This window comes from Scyliorhinus torazame, chromosome 1 (assembly GCF_047496885.1).
Source record: "Scyliorhinus torazame isolate Kashiwa2021f chromosome 1, sScyTor2.1, whole genome shotgun sequence".
NCBI classification, from domain to species: Eukaryota; Metazoa; Chordata; class Chondrichthyes; order Carcharhiniformes; family Scyliorhinidae; genus Scyliorhinus; species Scyliorhinus torazame.
The window spans coordinates 299,819,799-299,833,397 of record NC_092707.1 but is presented as its reverse complement, the minus strand read 5'-3'; the positions used below and the strand labels follow the sequence as shown (position 1 = coordinate 299,833,397).

General features: G+C 52.0%; 1 protein-coding gene across 1 annotated transcript in view; it reads left to right on the top strand.

The window, feature by feature from the left end:
- Positions 1 to 11,279: 11,279 nt before the first annotated feature.
- The window catches only part of LOC140421322 (chitin synthase chs-1-like), a 46,244-nt gene continuing 43,924 nt past the window's right edge, over positions 11,280 to 13,599 (top strand). The window contains exon 1 of the mRNA XM_072506012.1: positions 11,280 to 11,310. Within this exon, the coding sequence (XP_072362113.1) occupies positions 11,280 to 11,310 (31 nt within the window). The remainder of the gene's footprint in view (positions 11,311 to 13,599) is intronic.

Below are 13,599 nucleotides of genomic sequence, written 5' to 3'. Positions count from 1 at the left end.
ATGTGCGTGGTAGACACATGCAAGTTCCTGTTTATGTAGAATTCATGTTTATTAGAGGATAATGAAGCCAATACTGACAGGATGGGTTTGGTAAACATACAGCACTTTACAGGCCCTTCGGCCCATGATGTTGTGCCGACCATTTATTCTAATCTAAGATCAACCTAACCGACACCCCTTCTATTTACTCTTGTCCATGTGCCTGTCCAAGAGTGGCTTAAATGTCCCTAAGGACTCTGACTCCACCACCTCTGCATTCACTCCACCACCAGTACATTCCATGCACCCATCACTCTCTGTGTAAAGAACCTGCTTCTGATATGCTTCCGGTTGCGGCGATGACCAGCTAAGCTGCACGTTTCGGCACCTCCCGTTTCAACGGACGTTTGGGCTCTTATCGGGAGCCCCAACGGAAATTTTTTGCGGCCAAACCCAGTGTGAGGTGACAAAGGAAAGAGTCCCCCCGGGTGTGGATGGAAAGGAGCAACAGTAGTGGCCAGATTGAAGAGGATCCTTTGGAGCAGCGGCAGAGAAGAGAAGGGAGAAGCAAGATGGCGGCCGAGGGAGCCCAGATGGTATGGGGCCCGGAACAGCAGGAGTTCCTCCGACGATGTGTGGAGGAGCTCAAGAAAGAGGTGCTGGCGCTGCTGTTACTCGCAATCGAGGGACTGAAGGAAACACAAAAGGTCCAGGCGATGGAGCTCTGTGGAGTGAAGGCAAAGGCAGCCGAGAACGACGACGAGATACAGGGCCTGGTGGTAAAAACGGAGATGCACGAGGCGCTACACAAGAGGTGCATAGAAAGGCTGGAAGCCCTGGAGAACAGCTCGAGGAGGAAGAACCTACGGATTTTAGGTCTCCCCGAAGGAACAGAGGGAGCTGATGCTGGGACGTATGTGAGTACGATGCTCCATACTCTAATGGGAGCTGAGGCCCCAACGGGCCCCCTGGAAGTGGAGGGCGCGTACCGGGTCCTCGTGAGAAGACCAAAGGCAGGGGAAACACCAAGAGCAATAGTGGTGAAGTTCCATCGCTACAGGGACAGGGAGATGGTCCTGAGCTGGGCTAAGAAGACACGGAGTAGCAAGTGGGAGAACGCGGTGATACGCGTGTATCAAGACTGGAGTGCGGAGGTGGCGAGAAGGAGGGCGAGTTTCAACCGGGCCAAGGCGGTGCTCCATAGGAAGAAAGTCAAATTTGGGATGCTGCAGCCGGCGAGATTGTGGGTCACACATCAGGGCAAACACCACTACTTCGAGACGGCGGAGGAGGCATGGACATTTATTCAGGAAGAGAAATTGGACTAGACTTGAGAAATTGCCCGGAGAGGGGTAGCGAGATGGTGGCGCAGAAATGTAAAGTGGGGAGAGGGGAGGGCTAATGTATAATAATGTTGAACGGGGAATTTTTCTCCCCCCGATGTGGGGGACATGAAGAAATGTGGGCGCCGGTGGAAAAGGGGACAGGGAAGGGGAATGAGGGAACTGCGCCAATAGGGGCGGGGCCAAGAGGAAGGCGCGCGTATTTTCCCGCGCTATGGAAACTATGGCGGGAAAAAGGGCGCAGGAAGGAAGGGAGCCTCACACGCAGGGAGGTCAAAGGATGAACGGGGGAAGCCTAGGTCAGCCAGAGTTAGCTGACTTCCGGAAGCAATATGGGGGGAGTAATCAAGCTAGAGGGAGATCTAGCGAGGGGGGTGGGGGATGATTAACTGGGTTGCTGCTGCTGAGAGTAAGGGGGAGCTGATACGAGACGAGGTGGTCGGGACGGGAGGGCGCCGTCTGGGGGACACACGGGTGCGTGAGACCTGGGTGAGGAGATGGTTTAAAAAAAGGGATGGCTAGTCGACGAGGGGGTAAATGGCCCCCCAACCCGGCTGATCACGTGGAATGTGAGAGGTTTAAATGGGCCGATTAAGAGGGCAAGGGTGTTTGCGCACTTAAAGAGACTGAAGGCGGACGTAGTTATGCTCCAGGAGACGCACCTGAAGTTGGCGGATCAGGTTAGACTAAGGAAAGGATGGATGGGACAGGTATTCCACTCAGGGTTGGACGCGAAAACCAGAGGGGTGGCAATACTGGTGGGGAAACGTGTATCGTTCGAGGCTAAGACCATAGTGGTGGATAGTGGGAGCAGGTATGTGATGGTGAGTGGCAGATTGCAGGGTGAGGCGGTTGTGCTGGTGAACGTATATGCCCCGAACTGGGATGACGCGGGATTCATGAAGCGAATGCTGGGACGTATCCCGGACCTGGAGGTGGGAAACTTGTTAATGGGGGGGGGGACTTTAACACAGTGCTTGACCCAGGGCTGGACCGGTCCAGATCCAGGACCGGGAGAAGGCCGGCAGCGGCCAAGGTGCTTAAGGGGTTCATGGAGCAAATGGGGGGAGTAGATCCGTGGAGATTCGCCAGACCGATGGGTAAAGAGTTTTCCTTTTCTCCCACGTCCACAAGGTATATTCCCGGATAGACTTTTTTGTTTTGGGAAGGGCACTGATCCCAAAAGTGGCAGGAACGGAGTACTCGGCCATAGCCGTTTCAGATCACGCCCCGCATTGGGTGGAGCTGGAACTAGGATAGGAAAGGGACCAGCGCCCACTCTGGCGATTAGACATGAGACTACTGGCGGACGAGGGGGTATGTGGAAGGGTGAGGGGATGTCTCGAAAGATACCTGGAGGTCAATGACGATGGGGAGGTCCAGGTGGGAGTAGTATGGGAAGCGCTGAAGGCGGTGGTTAGAGGAGAGCTGATTTCCATCAGAGCCCACAAGGGGAAACAAGAGGGTAAAGAAAGAGAGAGATTAGTAGGGGAAATTTTGAGGGTGGATAGGAAGTATGCGGAGGCCCCAGACGAAGGGCTATACAGGGAAAGACGAAGATTACAGATGGAGTTTGACCTGCTGACCACAGGAAAGGCAGAGACACAGTGGAGGAAGGCACAGGGGATACAATATGAATATGGGGAAAAGGCGAGCCGGCTGCTGGCCCAACAACTTCGGAAGAGGGGGGCGGCGAGAGAGATTGGTGGAGTTAGGGACGAAACGGGAAAGATGGAGCAGAGAGCAGGGAAAGTGAACGAGGTGTTCAAGACATTCTATGAGAGGCTGTACAAATCCCAACCCCCGGAGGGGAAAGAGGGAATGAGACACTTTTTGGACCAGCTAGAGTTCCCAAGGGTGGAGGGGCAGGAGGTGGCAGGTCTGGGGGCGCAGATTGAGGTGGATGAGGTGATCAAAGGAATTGGGAGCATACAAGATGGGAAGGCCCCGGGACCAGATGGGTTCCCGGTGGAATTTTATAGGAAATATATGGACCTGTTGGCCCCGCTTTTGGCGAGAACCTTTAATGAGGCTAAGGAAAGGGGGACATTACCCCCGACAATGTCGGAGGCGACGATATCGCTAATCCTGAAATGAGACAAAGACCCGCTGCAGTGCGGGTCATACAGGCCCATCTCCCTCCTAAACGTAGACGCCAAACTGCTGGCCAAAGTGATGGCGACAAGGATAGAGGATTGTGTCCCAGGGGTGGTACATGACGACCAGACAGGGTTTGTTAAGGGGAGACAATTGAATGCCAATGTACGAAGGTTGCTGGGGGTGATGATGATGCCCCCACCGGAGGGGGAGGCAGAGATAGTGGTGGCGATGGATGCAGAGAAGGCATTCGATAGGGTGGAGTGGAACTATTTGTGGGAGGTGCTGAAGAGATTTGGGTTCGGGGAGGGGTTCATCAGATGGGTTAGACTCTTATACGCGGCCCCGGTGGCAAGCGTTGTTACAAACAGGCAAAGATCGGGATACTTTCGATTATATAGGGGTACAAGACAAGGGTGCCCCCTGTCCCCATTACTGTTCGTGTTGGCAATTGAACCATTGGCCATAGCGCTGAGGGACTCTAAGAAGTGGAGGGAGGTGCTTAGAGGGGGAGAGGAACATCGAGTGTCACTATATGCACACGATTTGCTGCTATATGTGGCGGACCCGGTAGAGGGGATGCCAGAGGTAATGCAGATACTCAGGGAGTTTGGAGAGTTCTCTGAATACAAATTAAACATGGGAAAGAGCGAACTTTTTGTGATGCACCCCGGGGAACAGGGCAGGGGGATAGATGCTCTGCCGCTGAGGAGAGTAGCAAGGAATTTTCGATACCTGGGGATTCAGGTGGCTGGGGTTCAGAACTGGGGAACCCTACATAAACTTAACCTGACGCGATTGGTAGAGCAGACGGTGGAGGACTTTAAGAGGTGGGATATGGTGCGCCTGTCATTGGCGGGCAGAGTACAGGCGGTTAAAATGGTGGTCCTCCCGAGGTTTCTTTTCGTGTTTCAGTGCCTCCCCATCCTGATTACAAAGGCCTTCTTTTAAAAAATAGACAGGAGCATTATGAGCTTTGTGTGGGCAGGAAAGACCCCGAGGGTAAAGAGGGGGTTCCTGCAGCGCAGTAGGGACAGAGGGGGATTGGCACTGTCGAGTCTGAGTGACTACTATTGGGCCGCCAATGTGTCGATGGTCTGTAAGTGGATGAGGGAAGGAGAAGGTGCGACGTGGAAAAGGTTGGAGACGGCGTCCTGTAAGGGAATGAGCCTAAAAGCGCTGGCGACGGCGCCACTACCGTTCTCCCCGAAAAGGTACACCACAAACCCAGTGGTGGTGGCGACCTTGAAGTTCTGGGGGCAGTGGAGACGACATAGGGGAGTGACGAGTGCCTCGGTGTGGTCCCCGATAAGGAATAACCACAGGTTCGTCCCGGGAAGGATAGATGGGGGATTTCAATGTTGGCAGCGAGCAGGAATTAGGAAGCTGAAGGACCTGTTTGTGGACGGGACGTTTGCGAGTTTGGGAGCATTGGAAGAAAAATATAAGTTGCCACCAGGGAATGCTTTCCGATACATGCAAGTGAGGGCATTTACGAGGCAACAGGTGAGGGAATTTCCGCAGCTCCCGACGCAAGGGGTCCAGGATAGAGTGATTTCAGGGGCATGGGTTGGAGAAGGTAAAGTGTCCGAAATATACAGGGAGATGAGAGACGAGGGGGAGGCGATGGTAGAGGAGCTGAAGGGAAAATGGGAAGAGGAGCTGGGGAAGAGATTGAGGAGGGGCTGTGGGCAAATGCCCTAAGTAGGGTAAATTCCTCGTGTGCCAGGCTTCGCCTGATTCAATTTAAGGTTCTACACAGAGCGCATATGAAGGGAGCAAGACCGAGCAGGTTTTTTGGGGTGGAGGACAGGTGTGGGAGGTGCTCGGGAAGCTCGGCGAACCACAGTCACATGTTCTGGTCGTGTCCGGCACTGCATGAGTTCTGGGAGGGTGTGGCAAGAGTGATCTCAAAGGTGGTGGGGTCCAGGTCAAACCAAACTGGGGGTTGGCTATATTTGGGGTTGCAGAAGAGCCGGGAGTGCAGGAGGCGAAAGAGGCCAACGTCTTGGCCTTTGCGTCCCTAGTCGCCCGGCGAAGGATTCTACTTATGTGGAAAGAAGCGAAGTCCCTGGGCATGGAGGCCTGGATAAACGACATGGCAGGGTTCATAAGACTGGAACGAATAAAATATGCGTTAAGAGGATCGGCTCAGGGGTTCACCAGGCGGTGGCAACCGTTCCTTGACTATCTCACGGAACGATAATGGAAAAACAGAAAAGACAGCAGCAGCAACCCGGGGGGGGGGGGGGGGGGGGGGGGGGAGGATTATTCCGTGTTCTTGTTTTTTCTTAGTTAGTTGTTGATATTTGCTTTTTGTTTATTTCTTATTCCATCTGTTGTTAGTTTAATATATTATTTAAATAACGTTTAATGTATATTCCTTTATTAAGTTGTAAAAACGGAAAATATTTGTTTGAAAAACTTCAATAAAATATATATTTTTAAAAAAGAACCTACTTCTGACATCTCCCCTATACTTTCCTCCAATCACCTTAAAATTATGTCCCCTCGTGACAGCCATTTCCGCCCTGGGGAAAAGTCTCTGGCTATCCACTCTATCCATGCCTCTCATCACCTTGCACACCTCTATCAAGTCACCTCTCTTCCTTCTTGGCTCCAATGAGAAAAGCCCCAGCTCCCTCAACCTTTCTTCATAAGACATACCCTCCAGTCCAGGCAGCAGCTTGGTAAATCTCCTCTGCACCCTCTCCAAAGCATCCACATCCTTCCTATAATGAGGTGACCAGAACTGGACATAATATTCCAAGTGTGGTCTAACCAGGGTTTTATAAAGCTGCAGCAAAACCTCGCGGCTCTTAAACTCAAACCCCGTTAATGAAAGCCAACACACCATACGTCTTCTTAACAACCCGATCAACCTGGGTGGCAACTTTGAGGGATCTATGTACGTGGAAGTTCCTGCCTTTTAGCATTCAGCATTCAAATTCGACTTTACAAAATGAATCACCTCACATTTATCTAGGTTGAACTCCATCATCCACTTCTCAGCCCAGCTCTGCATCCTGTCAATGTCCTGTTGTAACCTGCAACAGCCCTCGACACTATCTACAACTCCACCAACCTTCGTGTCATCGGCAAACTTACTAACCCACCCTTCCACTTCCTCATCCAAGTAATTTATAAAAACCACAAAGAGTAGAGGTCCCAGAACAGATCCCTGCGGGATACCACTGGTCACCGACCTCCAGGCGGAATACTTTCCATCCACTACCACTCGCTGTCTTCTTTCCGCCAGCCAATTCTGTATCCAGACAGCCAAATTTCCCTGTATCCCATGCCCCCTAACTTTCTGAATGAGCCTATCATGGGGAACCTTATCAAATGTCCTACTGAAATCCATATACACCACATTCACTGCCTGACCTTCATCAATGTGTCTCACCACATCCTCAAAGAATTCAATGAGGCTTGTGAGGCCTGACCTGCCCCTCACAAAGCCATGCTGACTATCTTTAATCAAACTATGTTTTTCTAAATAATCATAAATCCTATCTCTCAGAATCCTTTCTAATATTTTGCTCACCACAGACGTAAGACTGACTGGTCTGTAATTCCCAGGAATTTCCCCATTCCCTTTCTTGAACAGGGGAACAACATTCGCCTCCCTCCAATCATCCGGTACTACTCCAGTGGAGAGTGAGGACGCAAAGATCATCGCCAATGGCGCAGCAATCTCCTCCCTCGCTTCCCATAGTAACCTTGGATATATCCCATCAGGCCTAGGGGACTTATTTATCCTGATGCTTTTCAAAATTTCCAGCACTTCCTCCCTCTTAATATCAACCTGTTCGAGTCTATTAACCTGGTTCATGCTGTTCTCATGAGCAACAAAGTTCCTCTCTCTAGTGAATAAGTAGGGGATGGAAGAAGTGGAGTTTAAGACAGGATAGACAAAGTCCTTTTTATCTATGACAGGATCCCCTCCCGGAAGTCATCTTGAATGAAAGGCTTGACTTCCAGTTTGATGGGGAGTGGGGAGCTCTTCTGAGGAGATATGTAGTGTGGTTGAATGTAGGTCATTGAAATTGTATGGTTGCCAGCCCGCCATCTGATAAGGGGAAGACCAGGACTTATCACTCACCACCACCACCCTGTCAATTATTGAGGAAGGTGTGACTAAGCGTCATATCCGGTGTTGACTAGACATCATATCCGGTCCAATGTACAATTCCCACATTACATCACATCCGGTTCCCACGATCTATGTGCGACCGTCTCCCTGCTGAACCGTAGTTTCCTCCTGCATGTGATGTCCGGTAGGGCCTCGAACGACATTCTGTCACGGTACACCCTCGGCCTTGCTGGACGCCTGTGGCGCCCTGGCACCACCATCAGTGGCTCCTCCTGCTCCACCTGCTCCTCCTCATCCTCCTGCTCCCCCCCAAGCACTTCCTCTGCATTCCTCGCCGTCTGGCGGTCAATGTTCCCCTCGGCATCCCCCTGAACATTGGGGTCCTGAGCGCCTGCGGCCTGCGTGTCGACGACGGGCCACTCCGCAGCCATCCCCTCTGCTGCACCGGTGACCGCTGCATCTGCAGCCACTGTGGGCCGTCCGACTCTATGCTGCCGGATGGCAAACTCCAGAGCTGCGGCTCCAACCACGGCAGTGAACATCGCTGTCTGGTTGGCATACAGGGTGACCTGCAGGAGGGCGGTGGGGGGCAGAGAAACGACATGTTACACGGAGGTTCTTCCACACCTCGCCAGCCGGGCTGTATGGGATACCTGTGTGCCCCAGTGGCCTGGTCGCGCTGCAGACACGCAGCCAGCCTAACACCTGGTCACTGTCTGCGCCCAACGGTCAGTTCACACCGTACTGCTCACCAGTGTGCCACTCGCCTGTGCCCATCAGCCACACGACAACCTGCGGCCATGTCCTCCTCACCGTCCTGCCATATCAGGGTGGCTGACATGTGGCATCCGCGGATGGGCGATACCATCCACACTCTCCCGCCCCCCCCCTCCCACCTGAACACTCTCCCGCCCCCCCTCCCACCTGAACACTCTCCCCCCCCTGCACTCCGCTCCCTCACCCCCCCCACCTGCACACTCTCCCGCCCCCCCCACCTGCACTCCGCTCCCTCACCCCCCCTCCCACCTGCACACTCTCCCGCACCCCCCTCCCACCTGCACACTCTTCCGCCCCCCTCCCACCTGCACTCCGCTCCCTCACCCCCCCACCTGCACACTCTCCCGCCCCCCCTCCCACCTGCACTCTGCTCCCTCACCCCCCCCCACCTGCACACTCTCCCGCCCCCCCCCCCACCTGCACTCCGCTCCCTCACCCCCCCCCCCCCACCTGCACACTCTCCCGCCCCCCCCTCCCACCTGCACTCCGCTCCCTCACCCCCCCCCCCACCTGCACACTCTTCCGCCCCCCTCCCACCTGCACTCCGCTCCCTCACCCCCCCACCTGCACACTCTCCCGCCCCCCCTCCCACCTGCACTCTGCTCCCTCACCCCCCCCCACCTGCACACTCTCCCGCCCCCCCCCTCCCACCTGCACTCCGCTCCCTCACCCCCCCCCCCACCTGCACACTCTCCCGCTCCCCCCTCCCACCTGCACTCCGCTCCCTCACCCCCCCTTCCACCTGGACACTCTCCCTCGCCCCCCTCCCACCTGCACACTCTCCCGCACCCCCCCCTTTGGCCGCAGCCTTCTCAGGGAAGCCGGCCCGGTCTCCGGGCGCTGCGCTACAGTCCGCTCACCTCCTCCCTGCTCAGCGTCAGCCAGCACGACTGGCTGACGACTTGAAAAAGCAGGTGTGAACGGTAACGGCGTGAACTGGGGTCACGCCGTCGGGACTTCGGCCCATCCGGGCCTGAGAATAGCAGGGGTAGCGGAGGATCGCCGTTTTGGGTGTCTCGGGCGATTCTCCCGCCTGCGGCCCGCGAAACTCGACTGTGCCGTTCCTGCCGCTTAGGAGAATCGCGGGAGGGCGTCGGACCGGCGTCGCGGGAAATTTTGGCGGCCCAGGCGATTCTCCCAACCGGCGTGGGAGTGGAGAATCGCGCCCAAGGTCTTTACTTTGGTCAAATCTTCGACGTCTGGTTTTGTCCTTCCTTCTGTGATATTCCATTGTGAGTTTGGATACTTCATCTGATATTTAATTAACAATTCTACTCTTCTCCATCCTTCTTCTGATTTATGAATTATTAGTTCTGGACTCCAACCTGGGTCTGATTTAATCAAGATTTGTGGTGCATTAGGAACTAATGCACAATTATATCTTAGACCGTTTGGAAAGTCAACATGATCAGGTGTTCTCAGAAGTATTGGATCTGTGCTTTCCCAATGTGGTGTCAGATGTATTTCACCCGCTAACGTAGATAGCACTTTTTTCTTTTTTTGGTGAACTAGGGGCGAAATTCGCCAGGGGCTGGCGTGAATCCCGCCCCCGCCGGTTGCCGAAGTCTCCGGCACCAGATATTCGGCGGGGGCGGGAATCGCGGCGCGCCGGTTGGCGGGCCCCCCCGCTTGATTCTCCGGCCCGGATGGGCCGAAGTCCCGCAGCTAAAATGCCTGTCCCGCCGCCGTAAATTAAACCACCTACCTTACCGGCGGGAGAAGGCAGCGCGGGCGGGCCCCGGGGTCCTGGGGGGGCGCAGGGCGATCTGGCCCCGGGTGATGCCCCCACGGTGGCCTGGCCCGTGATTGGGGCCCACCGATCGGCGGGTGGGCCTGTGCCGTGGGGGCACTCTTTCCCTTCCGCCTCCGCCACGGTCTCCACCATGGCGGAGGCGGAAGAGACTCCCTCCAATGCGCATGCGTGGGAATGCCGTCAGCGGCCACTGACGCTCCCGCGCATGTGCTGCCCGGAGATATCATTTCCGCGCCAGCTGGCGGGGCACCAAAGGCCTTTTCCGCCAGCTGGCGGGGTGGAAATTCATCCGGCGCCGACCTAGCCCCTTAAGGTTGGGGCTCGGCCCCCAAAGATGCGGAGGATTCCGCACCTTTGGGGCGGCGCGATGCCCGTCTGATTTGCGCCGTTTTGGGCGCCAGTCGGCGGACATTGTGCCGTTTCCGCAGAATTTCGCCCCTCTTGTTTGAAAGACAACTCTTCTTGATTGAAAACAATGCAACATGTTTCCATTAATCCTCCATCCACTACTTCGTGGAACTGATTCTCTCAGTACAGGTGGGTCTCCTAGTGGGCAATTTACAGACTCTGATTCTTCGTTGTCAGAATTCTTCTTTCTTTTCTTCGACACCGTTTGTGACATTATGCGATTTCTAAAATACATATGATGAATACGTTTAAGTTTTTCTTTTGACTTTAAATGTTCAATATTCTCTTTACTATCACGGATGAAGTGCACATCTTTAATGTCTTCTGGAGTGAACGGAGGTGATTTTACCAATTCCGTTTCTCCAACATCAGATTGCCCTGTATTTCTTTTAATCCAAGAATGCCAAAGTTCAGACCTTGTTAGATTAGTATTTACAAGACCCCACTTAATATATTCTTCTAATGTCCATTTATCATTTACTCTAAATTTTGCTTTCCCGGTATGTGCTTGTATTTCCTCATTCGCTAATAGATTTTGTGTCGACCCGGTTTGTTGATCAATATCATCTCTTTGTACATTGAAACAATTTTCCTTTTCATACTCTGTACAAGCTGTTTCTAATGTCTCCGTACATGTTTCTGTTGTTTTCAGAATTCTACGGTCAAGTAACTTGGTCAGGATATCTTTCATCCTAAACAAACTTCTACCTGCTGCAGCACCCCAATCATTATTTTTTTGTAAGCACAGTATAAAATCAGCATCTGCATTACTCCAACTGGTGTAAGGTGTCAATCCAAGTTTTAATATTTTGTCATACGATTGATCATGAATCTGTCCACACAAATCTGTGTGACGGGTTGGAAATAAATTCCTATCAAGTGAGAATGGCCCCAAAAAATTGTACTGTCCGATTGTTAAAAGTCCCCAATCCAACCACCATGGACCTTGTCTCGGTAGTTCAGATTGTTCGCTTTCACCTACTTTTTTAGTTCTAGTAATGAATTTATCAATTAAGATTTTCTGTCTGTCAAACTTGGGAATGTATTTTAGCGCATCATCCCAAGCATGATATATTATTGATTTGGCCATCATTTCATTCCAATTTATGAGGCCCACTGCATCATGATTTCGGTACAAACCCCAGGAATTCAAATCACCTACTGTCCATGTTTTGGGATGTCCATTAATCAAATCCCACATTATATAATTAACCTGCTGGTTCGTTTCTGCTGAATTAATGACACATTTCGCAGAGGAGTAATAAACATGTGCTTTATTAGTTTTTCTACCGGCAGTAACATGTACTGGCAAATGCAAAATTGAAACACGTTTGTTTTCAGCATCATCATTTGTACAGATTTCAGTTGTGCCTGATACATCTTTTTTACATACAATATGTTTAATTAATGAATTTAAATTACTTTCAGCTTTTTTGGATTGTTCTGCAGTGACTTTTGGCAATTTATTAAGCAGATCAATGTCAAGTTCCTTTGGAGCTTGTGGGCTGATGCCTGGTTCAAAGTATGGATAGTCATCCCCGCATTATATCCAGTGACCTGGATAAGTCCCCTCTTGTTCCCGAGTTGTACACGTTCCTACAGCCGTAGGTCTAACATGTACTAATTATCACAAGGATAATGGTTGAGCTTTGTCCTATAATTGGTTCTAGATCCGTAGCTAATTTGCAAATCATGTGACCGGTACCAGCCATCATTTTAGTCCAACAATGTCCATTTGATTTGATTTAATTTCATTTGATTTGATTTATTGTCACATGTACCGAAGTACAGTGAAAAGTATTTTTCTGCGGCTAAGGGAATTTATACAGTATGTACATAGTAGACAAAAAAGAATAATCGACAGAGTAAATTGATAAATGGTACATCGAGCAACAGTGATTGGTCACAGTGTGGAACACTGGGCCAAACAAAGGAAATAAGCTGAACAAAAGTTAGATTTAAATATTTTATGATCTCTTTCATGTAATATTGACATAGCACCTGTACAGTAGTACCAAGACTTATCTACTTTTATACTGCAACCCCCTTGTGATGAAGGCCAACATTCAATTGGCCTTCCTAATGACTTGCCGTACCTGCATGCAAACATTGAGATTCATGTACTACGCATTCGGTTGTCTCTCTTCGATAAATTAATATTCGCCTTTTCTATTCTTCCCACCAAAGTGGAAAATCTCCCATGTTCCCACACAGTACTCCATCTGTCAAATTTATGCCCACTCCACTTGCTTTTCTCCACTAATCTGATTCTATATTTTGATCATTTGAAGGAAGATTATTTCCCACCATTGTATGGTTTTATCCATTATTTCCAGAGCTAAATCACTTCCTTCTCATTTTCTCCTGTTCTTTTGAACTGCCAAATACCCAAGAGTATTCAGATACCAGCCTTGTTTACCTTGCACCATGGGCGGGATTCTCCGGAAAGATTTCGAAGCGTGGTAGCGAGTGGAAACTACCATGAGCTTCCCGGCGCTCGGCCCAGTGAGGCCGGCAACACTATTCAACGTTAATTCGTCCACTTAATGAGGCCCCACAGACTTCTCGCCACAAAGGAAGACCTGCCAGCCGATTTGCATGCATCACGCTCGCCAGCCCCCGCTAACAAGGTCACGCAGCACTTAAACTGCATTTGCTCAGCCAACCCCAGCCAGCTCGCAACAAGGGCGCCAAAGACCGGCCCCAGGATTCGAAGATGCAGATCTGGCATGGCTACGAGATGCAGTGGAGGCCAGGAGGGATGTCCTGTTACCCTGAGAGTCCAGGAGGGTCAGTCACAGGGCAGCCAGTGCTGCCTAGGATGAGGTGGCGGTGGCTGCGAGCACTGGGAGGGTGACCAGGTGGACTGGCCTCCAGTGCTGGAAAAGGTTCAACGACCTACACCGGGCAGCACGAGTGAGTCGACACCAACCCCCCCGCCCCGTGACCTTCCCACCCACCCGAGCATTCATCGCACCAACTCTCCATGTGACTGCCATCCCTCCCCCCACCGCCCCCACATCTGTGAACCACGCATGTGGCTAATAATGCCCTCTCTGTGTCTCCTCGGGGTAGGTTGCCAGACATAAGGGGCGGGATTCTCCCGCAACTGAATGGATGGCCCGGCGCCAGCACCAAGAGCAGCG